At 36.2% G+C, this 24,774-nt stretch overlaps 3 protein-coding genes across 4 annotated transcripts; 1 reads left to right on the forward strand and 2 right to left on the reverse strand.

The window, feature by feature from the left end:
• The first annotated feature begins 628 nt into the window (after positions 1-628).
• LOC122041364 lies at positions 629-3,397 on the forward strand. 2 transcript variants are annotated; one of them, XM_042601009.1, is made up of 7 exons: positions 629-812; positions 878-1,006; positions 1,405-1,494; positions 1,586-1,662; positions 1,748-1,806; positions 2,677-2,721; positions 2,994-3,397. In XM_042601009.1, exons 1-7 carry the CDS (start codon positions 698-700, stop codon positions 3,055-3,057), a joined length of 579 nt encoding a protein of 192 aa, XP_042456943.1. In that variant the 5' UTR covers positions 629-697; the 3' UTR covers positions 3,058-3,397. The 2 variants fall into 2 exon arrangements, with proteins under 2 accessions (XP_042456943.1, XP_042456942.1); XM_042601008.1 differs by having other exon boundaries at positions 1,586-1,806.
• Positions 3,398-3,677: 280 nt separating this feature from the next.
• Positions 3,678-13,693, reverse strand: LOC122041361 (polyribonucleotide nucleotidyltransferase 2, mitochondrial-like). The gene is made up of 16 exons (XM_042601005.1): positions 13,246-13,693; positions 12,358-12,513; positions 12,104-12,274; positions 11,720-11,845; positions 11,485-11,646; positions 11,188-11,307; positions 10,391-10,528; positions 10,113-10,275; positions 8,033-8,158; positions 7,734-7,864; positions 6,954-7,173; positions 6,761-6,844; positions 5,807-5,886; positions 5,255-5,398; positions 4,091-4,699; positions 3,678-4,025 (listed from the first exon to the last, which is right to left on the reverse strand). Exons 1-16 carry the CDS (start codon positions 13,600-13,602, stop codon positions 3,921-3,923), a joined length of 2,892 nt encoding a protein of 963 aa, XP_042456939.1. The 5' UTR covers positions 13,603-13,693; the 3' UTR covers positions 3,678-3,920.
• A 1,552-nt stretch (positions 13,694-15,245) lies between these two features.
• On the reverse strand, positions 15,246-21,299 carry LOC122041363 (protein NSP-INTERACTING KINASE 3-like). The gene is made up of 11 exons (XM_042601007.1): positions 20,252-21,299; positions 19,504-19,636; positions 19,341-19,412; positions 19,041-19,184; positions 18,862-18,933; positions 18,682-18,741; positions 18,475-18,572; positions 18,236-18,385; positions 16,945-17,283; positions 15,981-16,372; positions 15,246-15,745 (listed from the first exon to the last, which is right to left on the reverse strand). Exons 1-11 carry the CDS (start codon positions 20,355-20,357, stop codon positions 15,428-15,430), a joined length of 1,884 nt encoding a protein of 627 aa, XP_042456941.1. The 5' UTR covers positions 20,358-21,299; the 3' UTR covers positions 15,246-15,427.
• Positions 21,300-24,774: the final 3,475 nt, after the last annotated feature.

Below are 24,774 nucleotides of genomic sequence, written 5' to 3' on the forward strand. Positions count from 1 at the left end.
TTAACAAAATTTAAATAATTTTAATTACATGGTAAGAGATTTTTAATATAATATTAATTTATGTATAATAATTTTGATTAAAATAAAAAACTAATTTTTTAGTTTGTAATAGTTACTAATTAACTTTAGCAACTAAGTTGTTTAAATCTTGAATCTTAAATATTAAATTTTAAATACTACTATATCCAAAAAAAAATTTACCAACTTGATAAAAATATTTAAAATCCATCAAAATTATTTTAAATTAATCAAAAATAATTGTAACTACTACTTAATAACTTGCACCTATTGTAACAACTATATAATAGTAATATATGTCCTAAAAGTTAGGACTATTTACTACAACAACATTAGAAGTAATAACGTTATAATAATTAAGTGTTTGGTTGATGGATTTGAAAATGAATGAATGGAATGATAGTAAAAAATAATATTTGGATTATGGGTTTGGGAATGACATTTTTTTTGATGGAAAGCTTTTTGTTTTTTTTTTTTTATTTTTTGAAAAAGAGACATCTTTGGTGATTTATATAATTTGAAGCGCTGTTTTAATTTTGTTGGAAAATTATTCTTAATAATATTTTTTCTATTTTAAATTAAATATTTGAGGGTTTTTTTTTTTGTTTCAAGTCTCGCCAAACCGGTTCATCTCCCACTAGACCGCCGGGCGAAAGAGAGAGGAGACGAGGAGAAGGAAATGGCCGCTCGCTCCTCGCGGCTTCTCTCCTCCCTCCGCCGCAGCAACGGCGGAGCAAAGGCCACCTCCACCGCCCTGCCTTCGCTGCAACGCTCGCTGTTTTCTGGATCTCCAAGTAAGTTAAGATCGGCAGCTCCTCGTGATCTCGTGAACCCTAACTTATTTGCTTCAATTTATCAGCGCCGGGAGTATCCTATTGGTTGCCGAGGAGTCGGAGCAAGTGGAGGATCCTGCCTACTTCGCCAAATCGCCCGCCGCCGCCGTTTGAGTTTGTCAAGAGGAGGATTGTTGCTCTCGGAAGATGCTTTGGTTGGTGACTTCTTCCCTTATAACTCGTAGCTATCGCCTTCAGCTAAATTCCACATAGTTGATCTATTCGTTGAGTTGGCCGTAACATCATGCCCTACCCTATTCATAGTCCTGTCAGTTTATGATCAATTTTGCATCATTCTTAGATCACTCAAAAAGAAGAAAAACGATAATTCCGAGAGGATAATGTGTTGTTCATTTTTCATCAGTTACAAAAGCCTTCCGGAGGAATAACTCTAAACCCTTAATCTTAAAGTTCTCTTCTAGGTGTTCAAGAAGTTTTGAATTTTCTTTGAAGTCTAAACTCTCAGCTTCACCAACTGAAATAGAACAAGTTTTCCCTATAGTTCGTATTGAGATATGATCATCTCATATTTATACTGTTGATACTCTTCTAGGAAAGAAATCTTTATCCAGCAGCGTATTCGGATTGGCATTTGTTAGTGCAATGATAAATCGCCAAGCCTCTACATTACATGCTTTTGATGGTAAGCTGTTCAGTGAGATTCTAATTCTCATGCTAACATTTCATAGAACTCAAGGGTGGTTGTATATTTAAATTGACTAGTAAATTAGCAGATTTTATAGATGACGAAGTAGAGTTAGCAGCACCTTCAGGACAACCAAAAGACAAACTGCATCCCTTCTACACGATTGTAAGAAAATTTCAGCTGCCTGCCGTTCTTGTCATGACAGTGCTGTTGGGATGGAGACATCCGCTCACACTTTTCATAAATGTAGCTCTTCTCCTGTTTAGTTCACGGCCAAACCCTTTGTCAATTTATATGTTTCTCGAGCAGGTGAGTTTACTGCTCCATCATTTTTACTTTTGTTTAGTTTCCTGCTTGTACATTCCAATGGATCATAGTCATACAATTCATTTGGATTTTTTTGGTTTTAGAATTTCACAGCTAAAACAGTAATCTTGAAGTGGTTAATTTTGCAAGAGAACACTTGTTAACTGCCTTTGGGAAATTAATGATTTGTTTTTGGTTATTTAACATTCCTGTATTATGTTTCAAACCAGTTGACAGCCCTTGCCATCTTATCCTAAATGTATTCCTTTTTGCTTGTAAATAACGATGTGAAAGTAAGACTTGAGATGAATTTAGATGTATCTTGAATGATGTTGAAGATGAATAGAGATCAGAGATAACATGAGAATTTATAGTTTTTACAATATGAGAAACAAGTCTTTCATCATCATTATCTTCAAGTTGAGATTGTCCCAACAATTTAGGGCTCATCTATTGAGCTCTATTTAAGGCTATATCATTAATTAATATTCAAATCAATTAAATTATTCTTTAGTACATTCACTATTTAAGGTCTATGTATCTACATAAACCTCCCTCCATATCCGTGGAGCCGGCACTAGGGGGCTGCTAAGGTAGCCGATCTACCTTCTTTTTTTTTTAAGTCCCTTTGTCCTTTATACTTCCACATTTGTAGATTAAACCTTTTTAACTATCCAATGAGTTTTTGCTAAAAGTCTTTGATAGGTTCATCATAGTCACACATCTGATATATGCATTTAAATGAAATTCATTCAGTGAGAACATCAGAGGTGCATAGTTGAATGTTTCTTTAAGATCCAATGCTCGGCAATTTTTTTTCTTCCTTTACCTTAATAAATATTTCTATCTTACACTAGAAAGTTTATGTTGCAGTTACATCAGAGAGATAATCAAAATACTATATGGCCGAGATCAAAGGTGAGACTTGTCTTAGTTACTATAGCTTCTGAAAGTGTAGCAAAATTTCAATTGAAATACTATATCATTGTAGAGCCGACATATTACATATGTAGCTTCCATTAAAAATCTTGTTTTCTGAAGGCCTTTAGCTTGACTAAACTGAAATTATTCACAAATGTTGTTTAGCCATCCTCCTCAAGTTGTGGTTTAGCATATGCTTCTAAACTTTACCATCCATCTCTTGTACTTGGTACTAACAGTTCTAATTGATAACTATGACATTTTCACAGTATGGATACAAGAACATCAAGGTGGAAGATTACAAGATTTTGTGTTATGCGACGGTCGAACTGAGGGATACAAAGCTCAGCATGCTTGGAATTTTAGGAGGATGGTGGGTTGTACATGCATCAAGGTCTTAGGATGAAAGAGTTTAAAATGATCTTCCTTTCTTTGGTTCTCTTTCCGATTGAAGAGTTTAAGATGATAAATGGACATTCAAATTTAAGGACCTGCTCCGAGAAGTTAGGCGACATTCATCCCAAGTTACAACTTCATTTGGTGATTATTAGAGTTGTAAAGGATAAGAAGTGCCCCATTGGCAAGCTTATGTATGATGCACAAACAAACTAAGAATTAGTTGTTATCTTTAAATAAATGATGTAATAGAAAAGGAGGGTCTCCTTAGCTATCAGTTGCTGATGAACATGGCAGCTCAGAGCATGGCAGATCAAATGCAGCCATTGCCCAAGTGCTTGCTTCCCTGCAGCCGTTGAGCATAATTCTCTAGCCAGATGCAGAACTAGCAGGAGGGGAAGGAGTTCATTGTTGGTATGCAACTCAATTTGATTTGTGTTCGCAAACCTGACAGCCCGAACATATCAAACGAATGCCAAACAAAAGATGATTGAGCCAGAGTCAGTTGGTCGGATTTACGAGTAGAATACGCTAAACAAGTCCAAATGAGCAAAATGTTTGGCAGCAATTAAAAAAAATGTTGATTCAATACTAAAAGTGTATGCTGGATAAGTGTGGCAGTAGTGAAATAGAGCACATCAGCTTGACTGAACAAAAGAAGAAGATCCTCTTCCAGTTGACGTTTAATTTATCAAGACAGTCCCTACCATTTTCTGATGTTCTTGTAGATTTTGATGATCTGGGTATGTTGAGATCAATAAGAGGGTTACCTCTGGCTAAACTTATCTTTGGCCGCAATATCACTCATTCTCTGACAGTGAAAACACTGGAATTCCCTTGGTAGAAAAGCTCGAGCACCTCACTTGAAGCTCTTTACCTACCTCGAAATCCCGTCTACCGTTTACCTGAGACCCAAAACCGAACCATTTAGTGGTGTACCGAGAAAATTAGTACTAGAGAAAGAGAGTACCTCAAATTTATACATTCCCCGTGTTCCGCCACTTAGTTCGAGTACAAGACCATGCGTGCGGATCTGATAAACCTTTGCTGGCAATCTATCACCAATCTTCAGGGATTGTGCTTGCGCACTTGGTTTAGACTTGTTGTCCCCATCATCAGCGTGGGAAACACTTTTTCGTGTAGAAGCCTTACGTTTGGTTTTGGTTCCATCGGAAACCTCTTTTTCTTTCTCTTTCTTGCTTTGTCTCTTCTTCTTCACACTCGACTCCTCAAGGTTTTGAGGCGCTGATGACGGATCATAAGGCCTGGGAGAGCTGGCCTGCTTTCGAGATTTGGCTTTGGTATGTTGAACAGCAGCACGTTCCTGAGCTTCACACTCTGCAGCACTCCGTATTAGTATTGACGGAGTCGAGCTTTCTGTGCAGGTGGCTACGTCTTCTGATGGTGAGACCCCAACGTTCGCTGATTGTTTTGCAGGAACAGGATCTTGCTTATCGGGAGAACCTTTCTTTGGGATAGTAGCCTTCAATGAGAGTTTGATGTTTCCCCTGATATCCTGCCCAATGCACATCACAGACAACTCTTGTCCGACAGACAAAACATCAGAAACTTTCGATACCTGAAAAAGGAAACATCATCATGAGCTACAGCAAGAATAGAAATTATACATGACCTGAAATATAGAAAAATTATACACTATGAGGCACAATCCCACGAATGAACAAAATTCTTTATTAGAAATTGTAAAACCATCGATAAAGATACTTGACTACTATGTAGTTGGTACTAAAGCGTTGGATTCACATCCTTCATGCCTCTTAGCTTCAAGAATGGGGATAGCAATTTTCCTGGATATATATATATATATATAATTCATATGTATTTTATTCTAAATTTATTGCCCCGATCTAAATCATTGAAATGTGGGGAGGAAGAATCTATCTCATGCACAGCGCAACTTCAAATATATCCCGTGAGCATATGATTAATGTTAGGATGAATGAGACTCCCACCAATCAACAAGACACGAAATCATTTTTAGCAAAAGTGATGTGGTGCATTCATGTGCTACGAAGGAATGTGGCACATTCATCCAGCATAGATGTCTTTCGTAACAGAAATGATAAGAAAAACTCTAAAAGAAGAGATATATAAATAGAATAGCATGACTTACTGGTTCATGTGTCAACTCAGAAATGTGGAGAAGACCTTGTTGGCCGCCATTGAACTCAACAAAAGCACCATATTCTTTAACTGAAGAAATAACACCTTTGTATATGCCACCAACTTCAATTTCACGTCCTATGAGAAAAGTGATCTGCAACAATATACCATGGACAAGTGTAAGTTTGCAAGCGCAATGACTTCAGAAACAGTTACGATCATGTTGGCTACAATTGAAAATAAGTAAGAAATAGCAATATCGCACTTTTTTGGCTACAAATTTAGATAACAAAACAGCTAACTCACTGGAGGCTGAAAATGCAAGTCAAAAATAAAAATGACGATGTCTTTAGATAATCACAACTCACAAGCTGTCAAATGAATAATTTGTATCTAGATTTGTGTTCTAATAAGAAATTCATATACCAAGATTGAATGAGTAACAATTTCCAGAAGTAGAATGGACAAGAAACTATAGGAGAGTACTTTTTAAAGACTGTCCGATTGATGTATCATGCCCGGATCACAAACCATCATTTCCATTCAAGTTTCAAGTCAGTACCTTTTCTTGAGCTTTTTCCATAATAGATCCATTTTTAGCAACAATAGTGACTGTCCCATCACTTACAGAAATGCGTGCGCCTTGAAAGAGTAAAGATTAGTCAGTGAAGATCCTTGTCTCTATATTAACCAAAGTGTAGATATAGTTCTAATTTGAGGTCTCAATTAGCACATAATAACTGAAGTCATTTGCCTAAAGTAAGAAACTTAACGAGCATTTGCAGAAACTTGGCAGAAACTTGTTTCCAAGATAATAAAAAGATTTCAATAAGCATACTTTTAAGGAGAAGAGCATAAATTTACCATATAGGAAGAATGCACAGAGTGGACTATCACCATTTATCAAAAGTAATAATTTTTCAGAAAGCATCCAGTACGTGAGCAATAAACACTACTTATAGCACAAACTAATCAATGACAAATATTTGTATAATGTGACTATGTGAGCAATAAATTTCCAACCTTATATGAAAAATTCTTGGTAATTATTTAAGTATTGAGTTTCATGAATGTATGTTGTGAAGTGACAAACAAAATTACAAGTGTCAATAGTTATTAACATCATGAAGAACAAAAACTACTACCAATAACACAACTAGATGTTGTGTCTTGCATTACTAGAATATTCAAGTCAAAAGACTTTGCCACAGAGAAGTGGAGAGTGGTCTTCATGCGCAAACAGAATATGTTGAATTAAAATGAACGTAAAGCATTGTTCCAGACCTCCAACTTTAAGATCTTCTACTCAGATCAGAGCAGATTGAGTTAATTGATTTTTTTTTCCTCATATATTACCATGTAAATCTCCATTCTATAATTATATCATAGTGAATCCAAACAAATCGACAGCACTAACCCCAATTAAATTGACTAAGAATTCCTCCAATGTGAGGTAAACACCAAATTTACAACCAAAAAACACAGGAAATCAAAGGTATTAGTTTTGATCAGGCACCTGTTTCTTGTTCAATCCGCTTTCTTTGAGAATTCAAAAACCCAAGAGATCGTCGAAGAGATTCAGGATTAAGTTTGAAGGTGGCTGCAGAGGGGCAGGTTATTAGGGAAGCAAAACAAGTTTTTCCTCTTTTTTTAACCAAAAGTAGTAGCAAACAAATCAACTATAAAGGGAAAAAAAAACTGTGAGAAACCTAATTTAGGTGTGCTTCCATCATCCATTGCACGAGGCACACTTATTTTCTCTTCCATGCGATTAAGAATTTGAATACGACCCTTTCTTGCAGGTTCTAAACTCTCACAAATAATGTCTAGAGGTATTCCAGCAGGTTTTATATCAAGTTGGATTGCAGTAATCCCTTTCTTAGTTCCTGCAATTTTGAAGTCCATGTCCCCAAGGTGATCTTCAAGACCCTGCAAACCCAGAAGAATCAAGCACACGGACAAGCATGTTAAGGAACAAAGATATGTTAAGGAATGAGACATTATATTTATGACAAGAAGTAATCAAGAATTTTAAATCAGTATGTTCCAGCAGACATAGTGTACCACACTCTACTAGTCAGCAGGGAAGCAGACAAAGAGAATGGAAGGAGTTAAAACTTAAGTATCTTATTATTATTTACCAAATAGGGTTACAACTGATATATTTAAAGCGTTACACAACTATGCTACCTAAAGCTTTAGACAAAAGACAAGATATAACAGGAGGCAGGAAACATAAGAGGAAGAGGAAAGAACCATATGAAACTAAACTAGAGAAAAAAAACAGGAAATGAGAAAGAAAATAAAAAGACAATATCATAGTGAGGTGGGTGGTGGAGGCATAGAGAAATTTCAGAGATAGGTAAGATTAAAAAAATGATAATGGTCAAATAAAAACCCCTTTTGATTAGTTGACCATTGTAATCATATTGCTGGTACAGTCTTCTATAATGAAACAGAAACATTTGATAAAGGCAATATGTGCTTACCAATATGTCTGTCAGTATACGATAATCAGTAATGTCTCCAGTGGATGGATCCACATCACTAATAAGACCCACTGAAACTCCAGCTACATGTTCCCTAACTGGAATGCCAGCATCCATCAAAGCCATACTCCCTACAGAGAATATTTAAAATGCACCAAAATTTTGCCCAGTCAAAAACACACTAAATGCAAAAAATACAATTTTCTGTACAACTGAAACATTGCATAGCTTTGAGCAGACATATCTGTAATAGAAATATCAGCAGAAAGATAAGTGCACAATTAGCAGGGTGATGGTACCTCCACATACTGTTGCCATTGATGTTGAACCATCAGAAGCCATAACTTCAGAATTCACACGAACAGTATATGGAAAATCATCCTCTGGAGGTAGTAGGGCAAGCAAAGCCTTCTCTGCAAGTGTTCCTGTTAAAGAAAAATGTCATAGTAACAGGCCTGAGAAGAAAAATAATTAGTAAAAACTCAAGAAATTGCATTATATTATCTGGCAATTCACTATAACAGAGAAACACTCCTACGCTGATCAAATGCATCCAAACAAATTCTTAATAGGGTATTTATTCCATGAGATATGGTATATGCCACTTCTTTGAATACAAAAAAGAAAATATAAGAGGAAATGCAGAAAAGATTTTTTCAGGTTTCATCTACTCCCACACGATCTTGAATATCATGACCTATGGGTTCCATTATTCTGACCTAATAATACAACACAAGCAAAAAAAACTATAATTTCTCACCTATGGCTCAACCTATACAATGATTTGACGTTGAAGTTAAAGAGGAAGCCAAAGTACCCCCAAAAAGAAAAGACATATATTATATAAATGTTCATTTTTTATCTAATGCAATTACTTGCATTTTGAATATCACACAAAAAGTGTTGGATTGCAATAATTGCAAATGCATGGAAAGGATCATACTTGTAAGGGAAAGATATCTCCATTGGTATAAAGTTTTTTGGGTAAAGCCCCAAAACAAAAATCATGAGGACTTAAGCCCAAAGTGAACAATATCATACCATTGTAGAGATATCTAAATTCATTTGGTCCTAACAATTGATATCAGAGCTCGGACCGCTGGAAGAACTAACCACCGATGTACACAAATCATGGTCTAATAGATCCATGTGTGTGAAATATTGACCTTTAACAAAGAAAATGGGAGTCCCACGTCTGGATCAAGGCGACCTGACACGCGACAAAGAAGTCCTAGCTATGGCTAGGCAAGGAAGACCTAGTAAGTCGGTTGGACTGAGGGGCAAGGAAGTCCTAATAGGTCGGATGGATTGAGGGGCAAGAAAGTCCTAGTAGGTCGGATGGATTGAGAGGCAAAGAAGTCCTAGTAAGTCGATTGAACCGTGGGGCAGAAAAGTCCTGATGGGAATGACATCAAAAGGATAGACTTGAGAGGGAGGTCATTCGTTTGAGGGAGGGGGAATTGTTGGGTTGCAATGGTTGCAAATAAAATCCCACATTGAAAACACATGGAAAGGATCATGGACTTATAAGGGAAAAATATCTCCATTGGTATGAAGCATTTTGGGTAGAACCTAAAAACAAAATCATAAGGGTTAGGTCCAAAGTAGGCAATATCATACCATTTTGAAGATATCTGAATTATTTTGATCCTAACAAAAAAAACCCAAGCGAAAAATCAATATTGCCTCATCTATTTGGGATTTGTTACAGTTATCTTCCAGCATTCAAGTTTAACGCGATGCTTCACAGCATTCAGTTGAAAACAATCGTTTAATAAAATAATGTGAGCAATCCCACTAATTTATCTAACAATTCTAGTCAACTTACCATCTCAAAATAACCATTATTTGCTCTTTAAATATGCCATTGTCATCATAACCACATTTCTTTTTTTATCCTTTGTTGGGGTTAAACCCTAATTTCCAAAAAGGAAACATCATAATCTATCCTTTTATCAAACCCATCATATTCACTGCATTACTCTCATCTCAACTCTAGTGGTACCACTAACTTTTATGCCCTTGTTTTTCCTACACGGTCTGCACTTCACGTGACAGAACATTTTCTTATAAATCCACATTCATAAGACAGACCACTGACAGAGCATGTCAGCAGGGAAAACAAAATAAATAACAATCTTAGAGCAAAAAAAAAAAATGTGAATTTCCCGTCAGATGTGCTATAAAGCACTGCCAGCTTCTGTCAAAATTAGTGCACCCAATCTCAAACCGCAAACCATAACTATGCATATTCTTAAGTTCAACTCCTTGTGTATATTATAGGAGACATCACTTCATACCAAGAATAAACTAAAAGTAATGTCTAGGTAAAAAAAATAACAGTGCAATTTCCAAGAATTAAGTGACAAGATGAAATACCATGTCCAACTTCTCGCCTATTCAATCCACCTCGTTTAGCAACTTCATTGATAGAGAATGGGGGAAAGCTGTAATGAAGCATGAAGCGCTTTGTTGGCGGCCCAACTATTGAGTCTAAACGTTGTGCATCTCCAGGAGCCCCAAGTGTGACAGTGCATAGGACCTATGATCAGAAAGCTGGTCATTTTGTTTGATGGAACCATTAATCTACAGCAACTTCATATGTCAAACAAATAAATGTTTCACATACAGGATAAAAGAGTAAAAATTCGACTTACTTGAGTATCTCCACGCGAGAAGAGTGAAGATCCATGCAGCATAGGATATATTCCAGATTCACAATACAAAGGTCTAACCTCATCAAGTTTTCTGCCATCTACTCGAAATCCTTCATCGATAATCCTTCGACGGATGATCTATTCATGTAACGGATTAATACAAAGAAACAAAAAAATTTTACAGAAGGATTTTCTTGGAGTATACAAACATGATTAAAAAGAACAGCCTTTCCATTACTTTCAACAAAATCAAATTGAACACAATGTGCTAAAATACAAATCGTGACAATTTTTAGTGAGTTTTTCTCAAATTGAACACAATTGTTTTCTGAAGACTACAAACAAGTAATTTCTCAAGTGCAAGTGTGCAGTCAAATCAGTATATTACATGGAAGAAAATAACCTTCTTAAGATGCCTGAGGGAAAGAAGGTTAGTATAACAGACTTAAAGATTATAAAAAACCTAGTTGTGGTAATGGCATCCCTCCCATATAAAGTTGAGAAATGAAACAATTGAAGTTGTTCAAATTATCACTTAAACCAAAGTATCAAACAAACTATCATGGGACAATAGTTATAAGGGTAAATTATTAAGCTATTTGACGAATTCAAAGATACATGTGCTGTTCTATATGATTTTAGCAAATCCAAGTAGACAAAACCAACCTCCATTTTAACCTTTTACGAGTCGATGACTGAAAGTTTGTTGGACTTCAAAATGGATCCAGCATTGAACATTTCAACATACATAAATAATTAACAAAGCACGGAAGCGGAATTTTGGACAAAATCAGTACCTCTTTCCTAACTGTGTCAACTGCTTTTGGAAGGGCTTTTAAGCTATCCTCATCACAATCTTCCTCCAGTTTTGCTTTAACAGTTTGAGTGATTTGGTCCAATGCTTCACCACGCTCAAACTGACAAGATATGACCCATAATGTTTTCATTAGTTTCATAGCACATTGGAAGGATAAAGAATCTGTAACGGTAGTTTTAAAAAAAACTACATTGTTATTCACTGTAAGCCTATTGGAATGTAGGCAAAACCAATATTTTGATAATCAAACAAAAATAATAATGATTCATTGATGCACCTTTCCATAACTTGGATCAGTAAATACAGCTTGAATAGGTGCTTCTGCTATGTTCCTTATTTTCTCCAATGTGCTGTCAGAAATCATTGAGAGCTTATATTCTCTCTTCTTCTTTCCTGCTTTTTCAGCCAGCCTAACTTGAGGATCTATGTATTTGACAGCCTGAACTCCAAAATACAATCTATTAGGACTCATGGTGAAGTCAAATAAATCTAATAAAATTAAATATTACCACCTCTGGATGTGCTAATTTTAATCCAGCTTGGAGATCCTTTTCTGTGATCTCTCGCGCCTGTACATCTATCATTAGGGTACGATCCTTGGTACACGCATAAACCAAATTGAGGTCACTAAGACTTAGCTGCACAGTATGAAAAAATTATTTTAGCCCGCAAAATCACATTTCAAAACAATCAGGACTTAGGAAAACATACACCAAATTGATGTCACTGAGGCTTAGCTGCACAGTATGGAAGAAAGTTAAGCCCACAAAATCACATTTCAATTGGACTTAACGCAATAATTCTAACTATAATATACCTGGTAGCAGAAGCATACAAATGAGCCACCATAAACAAGGAAAATGCCACACACACACACACACACTCCAAAATAATACCTCATCCATAGTTGGATTAAAAATAAATTTCCCATCGATCCTCCCAACACGAATAACCCCAATTGGACCATTCCAAGGGATATCAGATAGCATGAGAGCAGCAGATGTAGCATTAGCTGCCATGACATCTGGATCTTGCTTCCCGTCCGAAGAAAGAACATTTGCCGTAACCTGCATACCATGAGTGAATACTAATAAACTGATCGGGATATAAGAGCAAAGTCTTTTTGAATACTTTCTTTAGCAAAGTTAACCTGAACTTCATGGTAAAAACCACGAGGGAATAGTGGACGAAGAGGACGATCTATAAGACGTCCACATAAAAGTTCTCGTTCCTTCGGAGCTCCCTCCCTCCGCATAAATGTTGTAGGAATTGCACCTTGAGCATATTGTTTTTCTTGATAGTCAACCTTAGACAAGACAAATCACAAATCATTTGAAGTGAAAACATACCTAGAAGAGAAACAGCTGAGCACAAGAGAAACAAAGTTGAACAAGAATTGAGTACTTGTGAGATGAACCAAAGGCTATATGGAGTTTAACAATATGCCTTCAAACACACAATATCAGGCTTTTATAATAAAGATAAATAACTATATACAATAGTCATTTGTGCAGAGATGAACAATCAATTTCCACCACTACCTCACAAGTAAGATAAACAAAACTTTAACTTTGTACATTAAACCCAATCCTGACATATTTGACCAGAGACATTTTGGAGGGATTTTTACATTAGAGAATTATCCGTACCAACTATAGAAACCGAACAAAAAAAAAACAGAAAGGCATTCCTTCAACCAATATCTAGATGGTGGAGGTAAACTAAATACGCCGATACATTTTTCACCTTTGATGGATAATCTAGTTGATTAATTTCTAAATTTGCTATGATGAAGTACTGGGGAAAAAAAGGATCACAGAGACACAGACAACTATTTTTTCTTTAATCGCTTGTAAGCTTCACTGCTTACTGAACGTTTTAATCGCCCATATGAAAATATAAGCGTTAAAAGTTCAACTTTTACGCGTTAAAAATAGAAGCATTAACAAACCATGAAATGATCGAACCAAAATTCAACTTCAAAGTCACTAATTTTTCCCAAAATCAATATAAAAAAAAATACACAGCGCATGCATACCGTGAGGGGCAAAAAGTCGCGAGCTCCATCACCTCTGGCTGATGCAACAGTAGAGAGAACATTAGTCTCATCCATAGTGATGACAACCGCTCCGTTCGCAAACCTAGCAATCTTGCCAGTCTCGATGGAGACGGTGCCGGATCCAACCTCGAACTCCTCCCTGAAGGTCTCGAGAACCTTTCGCCCAGGCGAAGGTTCCGCCGCCTGATCCGAAGTAGCGTAAGCGAAGTTCAACGTGGCGGCGCTCCCGACGGAGCGCACTCCAGAGGGATGGAGCGGCCGAAGACGGAGGCAAGCAGGTAGAGTGGCTACCAAGAGAGGAATAGAGTTCGGCCGCCGCCGGAGAAATGCCGCCATGGGGGATGCGAGAGCAAGGCGAGAGCGACGAGGGAGAGAGCGAGGGTTTAAGTAAAGTAGGGTTTAAGCGGGATCGTTGGAGGTCGCATGGTTGTCCACGGCGTCCGCACCCACTGCGTGTTTACTTGGGGCGATAGAATTAAATTTTGACAAAAAAAAAAAAACTGCCTTTATTTTTTTTTTATCATGGGAAGGCCCCTCTGAAAAATATAAAAAACACATTTCATCTTATATTTTATATTTAAATTACCTTGTTATCTAATTCGTTTTGTTGATAATTTTAATTAAATATTTTTATTAAAATTACTATAATTTTAAATAAAGTTCTAAGAGAATAAACTAGTTACAATTATTTTCAAATGATTTTACGATTTATAATTTAGAATCTAAGATTTAAAATTTATAGTAGATATAAAGTTATAGCCCCAATCAAATAGCTTGTAGTTATTAACTTTTATATATTATAATAAATACAGATAACTACTATACACTTATCGTTAAATTCTAAATTTTAAAATCTTAAACTTGAAATATTATTATATCAAAATAATTTTTAAGTTGGTAAAAAAATATTTAAATTTTATTACAATTATTTTAAAATAATTATAATATTTATTTAGTGTCTTCTATAACGTGTAAAAATGGAGGTCAGATCCTTTGGACCGCAAAATACGATCTAGAGAATGGACCACTTCACTCATAGATGGAAATTCATGGACTCTACCTATTATACAGATAGGATCCATAAAATCTCACCTATCAATAACCCCTGATCTAAGTACAGACTAAGGGTTATGGTCCAGAGGATTAATTCCCATAAAAATGATGGAATGATTAGCTACAACAGTATCATCGGAAGTAAGATATAATATTATAGCAACTTTTGTGCATGGTAGCAATTTGGTAGTTTTTACATATAGTAACTATCCATACCAGAGTCGGATAAAAAACTATTTTGGGAATAAAATGTGCCTTCTCGATGATCACATAATTTGGGACAGAAGCTCTTTAATTTTTACGCTTAAATTTTATAAAAGAATTAGTATTTTAAGGCAACATTTATTCAATAACATTAATTAATATATCAATATAAAATTTTAAGAATTAAATTAAATAGATACATGATAATATAATTCTTTTAAAAAAAATTAACTAAAACATTTAATATGATGGGATTAGCTTTATATCTTGATTCAATTATAAACCGTGCTTAAATGGTTGAAAATCCACTACTAACTAATTTTGACGAAGGTTAAAATAAAATTATGTTAATATTATTTTTTATATATAAAAATATATATTGTTATAATTCTTTTTAGTCTGACATTAAGTTTGATATTAGTACTAAAATCAAATATAATATTGTTATCAATTTAATATCTAATATAAAAAATCCATTACAATAACTCATAGGACCATTATCAAGTCAATTTATAAGCCTGAAACACTAAATGATATTGAAAATTTCAAACATCACTTTTATATTGCATGACTGTATGAACCTGATTCACCCTTACTAAATCCAATTTATAAATCTAAGACACTAATTTATATTATGTATTATATTACACATACGATTCGTGATGTAAATTAAAATTCCATTTGTTCAAACCACAAGGCATATTCTTCAACATCAAACAATGTAAACAAGAAACCAAACAAAAACATTTAAATTCTGTTACCTTTATTTGTACACCTCGTCCCTCGATACAATGCGTTCAGTCGCAAGAGTCGATAGACCGCAACGTGAAACTGCTATCACTACCCAACGAGAAAAAAACCCGAAAAGAATCACATTTACATTGTACAATGTTTCGAGTCTCTGTCACCGAGGGCCTGAAAGTTCAATTGCTTCTAATACCATCGACGAGTCGTCCATCAAGTCAGCATACTGATGTGTTGGCTGCTCCGAGGATTGAGACTTGGGTGTATCAGCCTTCTGTGTAGCTTCCCACTTCTCCGCAAGCCCGTCGCCTTCCAACATTCGCACGACTTCTGACATCTTGGGGCGTTGTGACGGATGGAATTGTGTGCAAAGAAGAGCCACTTGAACCATCTCTTCGAGCTCTACTCTGTCGTAGTTGTTTTTGAGATCTTTGTCGACCACCATGTACAGTTTATTCTCTTGGTGAAGTTTTTTAACCTGCAAAGGCCAGGGGGCAAACAAACACAAGAACATATCATGGATAGTGACTTTCAGTTAGCTGACTTAGATTTGTTTGTATAATCTACACAACTGAAAGAAGTTATTGCTCCAATATGGTACATGCCTATTCAAGGAAGACTAACAAATAAATTTCATAGTTAACGGATCGAAAGAAGCATATGATTCTCTCTCTTTTTAAAGAAGACTCCAACTAAAAGAATAGTACACTTACCCAGTCGAGCATGAGGCCTTTCTGGTTTGCAAGTCTCCCAAAATCCAATGCTTTCTGCCCGGTAATCAGCTCGAGTAATAGTATGCCGAAACCAAAAACATCAGTCTTTTCTGATGACTGTCCGGTCGAAAGATATTCCGGAGCAATATGCCCTACTGTTCCGCGAACTGCTGTCGTAACATGCGACTCCTGGTGATCCAAAAGTTTTGCCAGCCCGAAATCCCCAACCACTGCTTCGAATTCTTCATCGAGAAGAATGTTTGCAGCTTTTACATCACGGTGGATAATTTTTGGATCACATTGCTCGTGTAGGTATAATAATCCCCGGGCAGTCCCCAATGCTATCCTCTTTCGTCTTGACCAATCTAAAGCTGGCCTTCCATGAACATTCTCTGCCGGAAATCAAAGAAAAAAATCTTCAAGATTAGAGCAGTTCATGGGCAGCGTGCTAATTATTTCATATAACTATCCAACAATGACAATAAGCAAACTTTCATTAGGTTGGCATGCATCATCGCATGGTAGAGGTGTGAAAGCAAGCAAATAAAAGGATCTACAAGTTCAAGAAATCTACAATGTTGGATGTATTATTCGTCGTTTGTGACATAAGAAACAAGGTTCTAATCCCCACTCACGGCTGTTTAGAACGGGTAGGAATCAGCCACCCAGTCATACATTTATGCAAAAATCAAACATTTAATACATCTTATGGCATTACGTTGGGGCACACAGGCAGGGTCGAATTTTCCCTTATCAAAAGGTAGACAATCAACAACAATTTCATCACTAGGAACTTAATCAGACATCCATCATATGTCTTGTTTTTCCAAGATATTGAGATGTGTAGTTACTTGTCGATAAAGGATAGAAACAATCATGATACACAACCTGTCTTGGCATTGTTTTCTTAAGCAATTTCAGGAATCATATTCAATCGAGAAAGTAAGAAGCATAGGGGATTCACCTCTAAGTTGAGAAGCTACGCTCCCGTTGGGCATGTAAGGATAGACAAGGAGCCTCTCATTCTCTGTTGTGCAGAATCCACAAAGCTTGAGTAAATGACGATGAACTGCCAAGCTTATCATTTCAACCTCGGTTTGGAATTGAAGACCTCCGATGCTGTTATAGTCTCGCAAACGTTTAACAGCCACTATGGTTCCATCCCGCAAACAACCTTTGTAAACAATTCCATAACCTCCTTTACCTAGAATATTTTTTGAATTGAAATTATTGGTGGCTGTTCGTAGCTCCTTAAACAAATAAAGCTTCAAGTGTCCCAAGCAAACTTCTGGATCATATTGCTCTAGAATTGAACAAATTTGCAACCGATGAGTATATCAACATTTTGGATAGACGTATAAAACCAAATATAAGTAAAAAAATGAATTCTATTATTCGAATCAAATCATGCATTAATCAATAACTTAGAGAATGGTTATCAAAGTATACATATTCACAACTTCTCATTCTTCTGATTGAAAGAGTAAGCTAATTGTAAATTACTGTTGAGCTTCTTGAATTGGATCTTGGAAAAGGAAGTATGATTTGGAAGATTAGAGCTTCATTAACAGAAGAAATTTGACAGATATGAACCTTACGACGTGTTATGGACTGTGGGCAAGCTCATGCAATAAAAGATAATCTGAAGCACATCAAACACACAACAAATTTAGAAACAAGGGTGGATATCAAGAGAATTGATTCAGCTATAGTAATTGAATTTTATTTAAGTCGAGTATCTTTTATTTTGTAGTATCTTTTATTTTTAGTAAAAAAAAAAAACCTTTCTTATTCGTTGTTTGTTTTCTTCCTTTGTCGAAAAGGAACGTCAATTGTATATAAATGGCTGAAATAATGCAATAACCCCCTAGATCAAGAGGTTCTCTAATCCCATGAGCCTCAAATTATCCCTACCACCATAGGCTGTCAAGATCGTAAAACCAAGAAGACAAAAATTGATTCCACCGATTAACTGGTAAACCGTCCCATTACGCGATCCATATCCAAGGGCCATAACACGATGTTTGTTAGCTTTGGTTGGTACAAATTATTAATCTCTAGGCTTATGGGCCTTGCTTTCCAGACAGACAAAAACAATTGTTTCTGCTAAAATAATGCTAATTAATATATATCGTACAAATGATTGAAGAAAAGAAACTAACTGTATATTGAACAAATGGCTGAAAAAAATACAGAATGACAGAATATGAAATATAGATGCTCAAGCTTGAGAACTGTAATGTGAAGTCTCTTACCATTTACATCATAAAATATCTGTTGATTGTGTCTGTATCTCCACCAAAGTAGTAAGCCAATAACAATCACTAAAAAAGTAAGCGAACCAACACTTGCACCAAATACAATAGCAACATGCCGGCTTCTTGTTCCTCCGAGTTGTGACCTATCTGAATTAGATTAGTTAAAAAAGAATTACTCAATTGTTTTCAAGAAGGAACTGTAATCCAACATGTAAAACAATAGAAAATTAGCTCACACTTTAAATCTTCCGGTGGATATGAAAGTGGATCCACTGATCCAGACGAGCAGTTAATGTCTAAATTTGATCCACATATTAAGGAGTTTCCAATAATGCTGATTAAAAATTAAAAAAGAGCTACATGTCAGAGCCTATAGATCAAATGAGTGCACATCTTTTCAGAGAAAACAAAGTGAGAAAGCAAGGAAAAAAACAATAGCTTACTTAAATGTTCTTGCAGATATTTTTGGTAAGGAACCACTTAAATTGTTGTAAGAAAGATCCCTGTAAGCATTATCAACCAATTCAATAAAAGCCTCAGTTTAAAACAAAATGCCGCTAGTCTTGTATGCCAGAGATCCACTACAGCGACAACTGAAAAAGTAATGGAAGAAAAAGACATACACGAGAGTGAGACCTCTGATGTTGGACAGTGAATCTGGGCAAGGTCCAGAAAGACTATTGTTGTTCAATCGCCTGGAAGAAAAAACAAAAAGAAGAAAGACACATATTTTCGGGTCCGGATAATTGATACATGATCATTTAAAAAAGAACTCAATGTTTTGATTATGAATATATCATACAGGTAATTCAAGTTGTTAAGGTCGCCAAGTGAACTAGGAATAGTGCCACGGAATTGATTGTTGGACAAGTCTAGTGTCTGGAGTTTCTCCAGTTTGCCTATCTCAGCAGGAATTGCACCGGACAATGCATTGTTTTGGAGCAGCCTGCAGAAACAATCAACATTAATAAATCTTCAATTGAATTATGACAATGCTCATCCCTTGATACAAGGAATGATTTCCACATGAGGGTCATAATCATTTGTCTAATAGATCATATAATCTGTGGCAACGACAAGAACGAAGAATTTTCCAGCTTACACAGACTGAAGATTTGTAAGATTTCCTATACCAGGTGATAGTATACCAGACAAGCTTTGGCTGGGTAGTCCCCTGACAATGACAGAGAGAAACGATTTACATAAGTAGGTGATTAAAAGAAAGAAAATAAATTTAATCCTGCACAACTGGCGTTTGTCCTTACAGAGCAGACACGTATCCGTCAGCTGAGCAGGTGACCATCCTCCAACTACATGGATCCACTGAGTTGATATCCCAATTCTCCAAAACATTGTAAGGGTCATTTAATTCTATTTTTATTGCCATCAATGCTACCACTGAAAATTGTAGAGAGAAAAAAAAAATCAAATGTCAGAAACAAGATGTGCTTTGGAGATGGTTAGAAAGAACATATATCTCATTTCAGCTAATTGACAACTGACAATAATTTGTCTGCTAGAAGATTCATAAACAAAGAACACGGAAGAAGATTAAATAGCTGCATCTACGTGAATCATTTAATTTCTGACACATGATAATTAAATGAGACAGTCAGAGCAGGTAAAGACTCATAAACATGGAACAGGGAAGAAGATCAAGTAGCTATGTGAATCATTCGATTTATGATGCATTGTGATTAAATGAGACAGTCAGAGCAGGTCTAGAAGACAGTGAAATACCAAACTACCAACAGATGGAATAGACTATAGAGTGCAGTAAGAACTGCAATTTAGGTTGAGCCTTTAATCAATTGCATTCTGCATTTCCAATTTCCTTTTAGTTTACTGCTACCGGAAGTGATTGAAGCTTAATAGCGCAGCCAACAATGTTGGGGTGTTCAAAGGAGATCCGAAAGTAGGAAAACACCACATGCTAAGCGCACGTTCGATTGGAAGAAGTTGTCCATGAATTGGAGATCGAAGAAAGAAAAGAAGTGACAGAGTGCTGCAGACCTTCATAGTTTATGCCGGACGGCGTCAGTGTGGCGGACGACGACGGGTAAAGGAAGCCGATCAGTAGCCAGAAGAACGCCCAAAAGAGAAGATGTCTTGTAGCCATGCTCGTTACTTTCTTACGTTCTTCGCATAGACAATCAATTAGCTGCAGTCACCACGTCCGTATCAATCACTTCACGAACTGCCATCACGAACAGGAAAATCCGAGCAAAACCAGAGTTTCCTACGTCGTGATAGTCATAAATCCAAGGCCCGCCAGATCCTGGAAGCCAAAAGGCAGAAATATACTCCTTTCCTTCTTGAACCCTCTCAAGATCGCCTTAATTTTGTTTCCTAGATCGCCAGAGAACCAACTTTCCTCCCCCAAAAGATTACACGCTCTTGCTAGCTAGTACCATTACTAGTTCAATGCACCCATCCGAACAGAAAGCCTCGGGATCAAAGTCCATATAGTCACAAATCAAAAGCCCGTCAGATCCTGGAAGCTAAAGGTAGCAACATACTCCTTTCCTTCTTGAATCCCCGCAAAATCGCCAAAGAACCACCTTTCCTCGGAAAATCACACACTCTTGCGCAGAGGAGGAGCGTAGAGAATATTTAAAAAGGGGGAGAAATTGCAGCTCTCTTTTCGGGACAATCTACCATCTCAAGAAAGGAATTGACAGCCCGCAGATGCCTGCCACCGCCAGATCTGCAAAGGAGGAGCCTCTTCTCCCCGTCAAAGTAGCCGCGGCGAGGTCGCCCTGCCCTAGCTTTAGCAGCCGCAGCAGCGCAGTGGGAGTGGGCGAGCGAAGAAAGCAGGAGCAGCTGAGGCAAGGGTGGTGGATTCCTTGGAGTCTGGCAGTGTCCCATATGCCCATACCGTCCTCCTCTCCGCCTCAGAAAAGGGCAAAACAAACGCCACGCTGCAGCAATCGGACACGCAAAGGGCCAATGCAAACAAACTGCCAAAGCCGACACGGGAGCAGATGTACTACAATGACACCCATGCTCTGCCTCGCTTTTGTGAGAGAGAGAGAGAGAGAGAAAAAAAGATGCTTCACAACTCCGCCTCGGGCCTTAGCTCCAACAACTACCGTTACTTTCCCCCCTCCTCCTCCTCCTCCTCCTCCTCCTCACTTTTTACGGCAATTTATTTCACTCCACTCTCCGGATTACTCCGACTTCTTCCCGCCGTAATTTAGCAAAATCTCTTCCAAAATTACTCCTCCGCTTAAATTTATTCTATTAATTCTGAGTTAAATGATCGTCTTCCTACTTTACCCACTAAATAATTTTTTAAAATAATTTATGAACATTTCGAAAGTCAATAATTTTTTAAATATTAATTTTTATTAGGATTTACATTCTAATTCTTATTTATTCATTTATTCTTACCAGAACAATTTGATGTACAAACTACCGACGGAGTTTCGAGAAGGATAGTATATTTTATTTTTAGACTTGAATCCTTAATTTATTCTATATTTGTTTTTTAAAGTTTTCACTAACCGTGCTTTAAAATAATTAGACACGATATCATATTATATTCTCATTTATATTTAAATTAATTTTATTCTATTTTATCAGTTTATAATTGATTATTTTTTAATCTTTTCTATTAATACGTTTATTCACACTATTTAAATGTAGGTGGCACAACCTTAATTTTTTTTTATCCTACTATATTTACACATCTATTTTTGACATTTTTTATATTTATGACTCTTATTTTTTACTTATATACACTCTTCTTCGTAACATAATGTTTAGTTTCATATAATATTTGACTCCAAAATTAATATTAAAGAATATCAACTAAAGCTCATATTTTTAGGTCTTTAAAAGGGATAAAAAATAATAATAGTGTAATTAACTAACCTTTTACACAAAAAAAATATATTAGTTATTGGAAAGCATGAAAATCTTTGGATATGATCTTTTAACCATAGTTACAAATAGGACTTGGGGGTATTTTTGTAATTTAAAGGGGATGGATGTAAAAATAGCCATCAATAATAAATTGCTTTTATGATATCGTGACATACTGTCCAGACAGGCCTTGATTGTTCAAAGGAATGGACCAGTTGAAGAAAAATATATTGAGGCGAAATCTAAATATTTTTAATCATTTTTTTGTCCGTGAAGAGTGAATAAAACTATTTGTTGAGAATTAAAAAATCCTTTTCGTCCCCATATTGTAACTTCCTGGGAATTGACCATTACAAAAAGATATCATACCTCTATCATCTAGACTACGATATAAGGATAACACTATATTTTAACAATTATAATGTCTAATTGTTATAATATAGATCAAAATGCATCAATATTATATTTTAATAATATTTTAACTCTTATCAATATTATTAATAGTATAATGTAATGTTTATATAACTATCCAATGTGAACATTTTATTTCTAATCAATATTAATTAATACTAATTAATGTTGCTTGACATTATATTACAGTAGTTACATATATCAGAATTGTACTTTATTTTTTATTAATACCAATCAACATTATATACATTATATTATAGAAGATAAGTCTTGTAGCTACTATAATTATGCAATTGCCGTAATTATAAATATTATAGTTGCTATAGTTGTTTATATCCATTATAATTATATAGTAGTCAGGGGTGAATCTAAGATTTTAAGTTGAGGGTTATGTACTAAGTGATGAAAATAATTATTATAAATTATATTCAAAGGTCGCGCGGTTAAGACAGAGGGAGAGGAGGCAAAAGGTACCGACGAACACTCGGATGAAGCTGATGATGAAGTTTGGGAGGTACCGATTGCAAATGAGAGATTATATGGACATTCTACTACCGCATAATAGTCCGAGGAACCTTTTTTTTTTTTTACTTTTATTAGAGATTAGATGGATAAACAGATGACGAATTGATATAACATTGATATTTTTTACCTGTAAAATTTCATCTTGGTGAATAAACAATGACAACCCATCCAACTCCCTCTCTTAGCTACTTCCAATGCCCACTATTAACATCAAGATTTTATAAAAAAAAAATCATGACTATTAATATCAAAGACAAATTTACACATGGACTAGGGTCTAATTATGATCCCCTAGTCATTAAAAAAGGTAAAAAAGTAAAGGTAGTTTTGTAAAATATAAGTGGTGGGCTAGAGAGTGCTCTTAAAGTAATACTGTTCTTCTCTTTAACCATTTCTATAAAAAACAAAAGGAAAGAAAAAAATGAATTTTTGTTTTCAATAGCTGTGTTTCCCTTTTGGAGGGAAACATGCCCAATGGATAAACATGGGCCTTAAATTTTGTTTTACCAAATTTAGTAAATTTTGTTAATAACTACATCTTTTTATAGATTATGTTACTTTACTGTTTTGGGGCACGTGAGCCAGTTGGCAATCCCGCCGTGAACAAACAAACAGTTGCTGCACGTGATAAAATGGTGATGGGTTAAAATGATCTTATATGAAAGAATTATCCACATTTTGCTGCGACATCTCGTAACCCAATGACACCCAATCTAATCTATTTTATTTGTAAATATATTAGATTTTTAGAGTTTTTTTTAATAAAATGATAATAAATTCTATCTGAAAATCAATGTGATGAAAAATTAGAGATATAGAGATCTTATTATCTGCCTATAGATTTTACTTTATCTTGCAAAATAGATGATGATGTCAGTGCCGAGCAGATAAGGGATCCCCGCGTTGGCTCTCTGACTCTCAAGTCAGTAGAAGACGGAGCAACAAGAATGAACACTATAGCGTAAATAGTATATATCGCGTACCTCCATCGATACTTAGACCCCCTCTTTATATAGAGTTTTTGTAGCGCGCACACGTTTTCCCAAGCAAGCACGCTTCTTAAAGTTTCTCCTAAAAAGATTTGTCAGTAAAGTATTTCTGACACAATACCTTAACAAGTCGTACATATCTCTGATGTGACAGTGGAAGCTTCAGTCGCACGATCTTCTTATCGACCATGACTAGTGTCAGCGACACTAACTCCTAAAAGGATGTGGAGAGATAACATAGTGGGTATGTTGCTAGGCCGAGTGGGTTAACTGCTCGGCCAGAACTTTGTTGCGCTTGTGCCTCATCCGCTCAGTCGAAACTCCGCTGCGCCTGTGCCGGGTGTCCAATAATACCCCATTAAGCGTCGATTGTTTGACACACCTCCCCGAGTCAAAGTTGGGGTGGTCGGACCGGAACCTTCTCCTCCCAGTCGGGGGCTTGATCGCCCGACCGACAAATACGATTATCATCTGTTTTGCCATATGATACCTGAACGTTGACCACCTTAACCTTAACCTCCATATCGCCGCATCACATGCCTCCCCCTCAAGTTTAGTCGAAGGAAGCTGCAAGTCCGACTGACTGGACAAATTATCAATGACGCTTTCCACCCGATCGACTTATGACACTCCTTAGCTTCTGATCGGACCGACGTATTCCGACGGTCGGCTATGTGACCGCTCCCTTGTAACTGAGCGAGTGTTAGCAACTTTCTTAGTCGATCGACCTGTTGAAGACTACCG

The sequence above is a fragment of the Zingiber officinale genome, chromosome 2A (genome assembly GCF_018446385.1).
Source record: "Zingiber officinale cultivar Zhangliang chromosome 2A, Zo_v1.1, whole genome shotgun sequence".
Lineage (NCBI taxonomy): Eukaryota > Viridiplantae > Streptophyta > Magnoliopsida > Zingiberales > Zingiberaceae > Zingiber > Zingiber officinale.

Coding starts and splice junctions, on each gene's coding strand:
- LOC122041364 (XM_042601008.1), top strand. CDS start 698: ATGGCCGCTCGCTCCTCGCGGCTTCTCTCCTCCCTCCGCCGCAGCAAC. Junction 1,807..2,676: donor TTTATATGTTTCTCGAGCAG/GTGAGTTTACTG, acceptor TTTATGTTGCAG/TTACATCAGAGAGATAATCA. Junction 2,722..2,993: donor CTATATGGCCGAGATCAAAG/GTGAGACTTGTC, acceptor ACATTTTCACAG/TATGGATACAAGAACATCAA.
- LOC122041363 (XM_042601007.1), bottom strand. CDS start 20,357: ATGGCTACAAGACATCTTCTCTTTTGGGCGTTCTTCTGGCTACTGATC. Junction 18,934..19,040: donor CTTAACAACTTGAATTACCT/GTATGATATATT, acceptor TTTTTCTTCCAG/GCGATTGAACAACAATAGTC. Junction 17,284..18,235: donor GATATTTTATGATGTAAATG/GTAAGAGACTTC, acceptor GTTCAATTCTAG/AGCAATATGATCCAGAAGTT.
- LOC122041361 (XM_042601005.1), bottom strand. CDS start 13,602: ATGGCGGCATTTCTCCGGCGGCGGCCGAACTCTATTCCTCTCTTGGTA. Junction 11,308..11,484: donor CTGATCCAAGTTATGGAAAG/GTGCATCAATGA, acceptor ATATCTTGTCAG/TTTGAGCGTGGTGAAGCATT. Junction 7,174..7,733: donor GTATACTGACAGACATATTG/GTAAGCACATAT, acceptor CTGGGTTTGCAG/GGTCTTGAAGATCACCTTGG.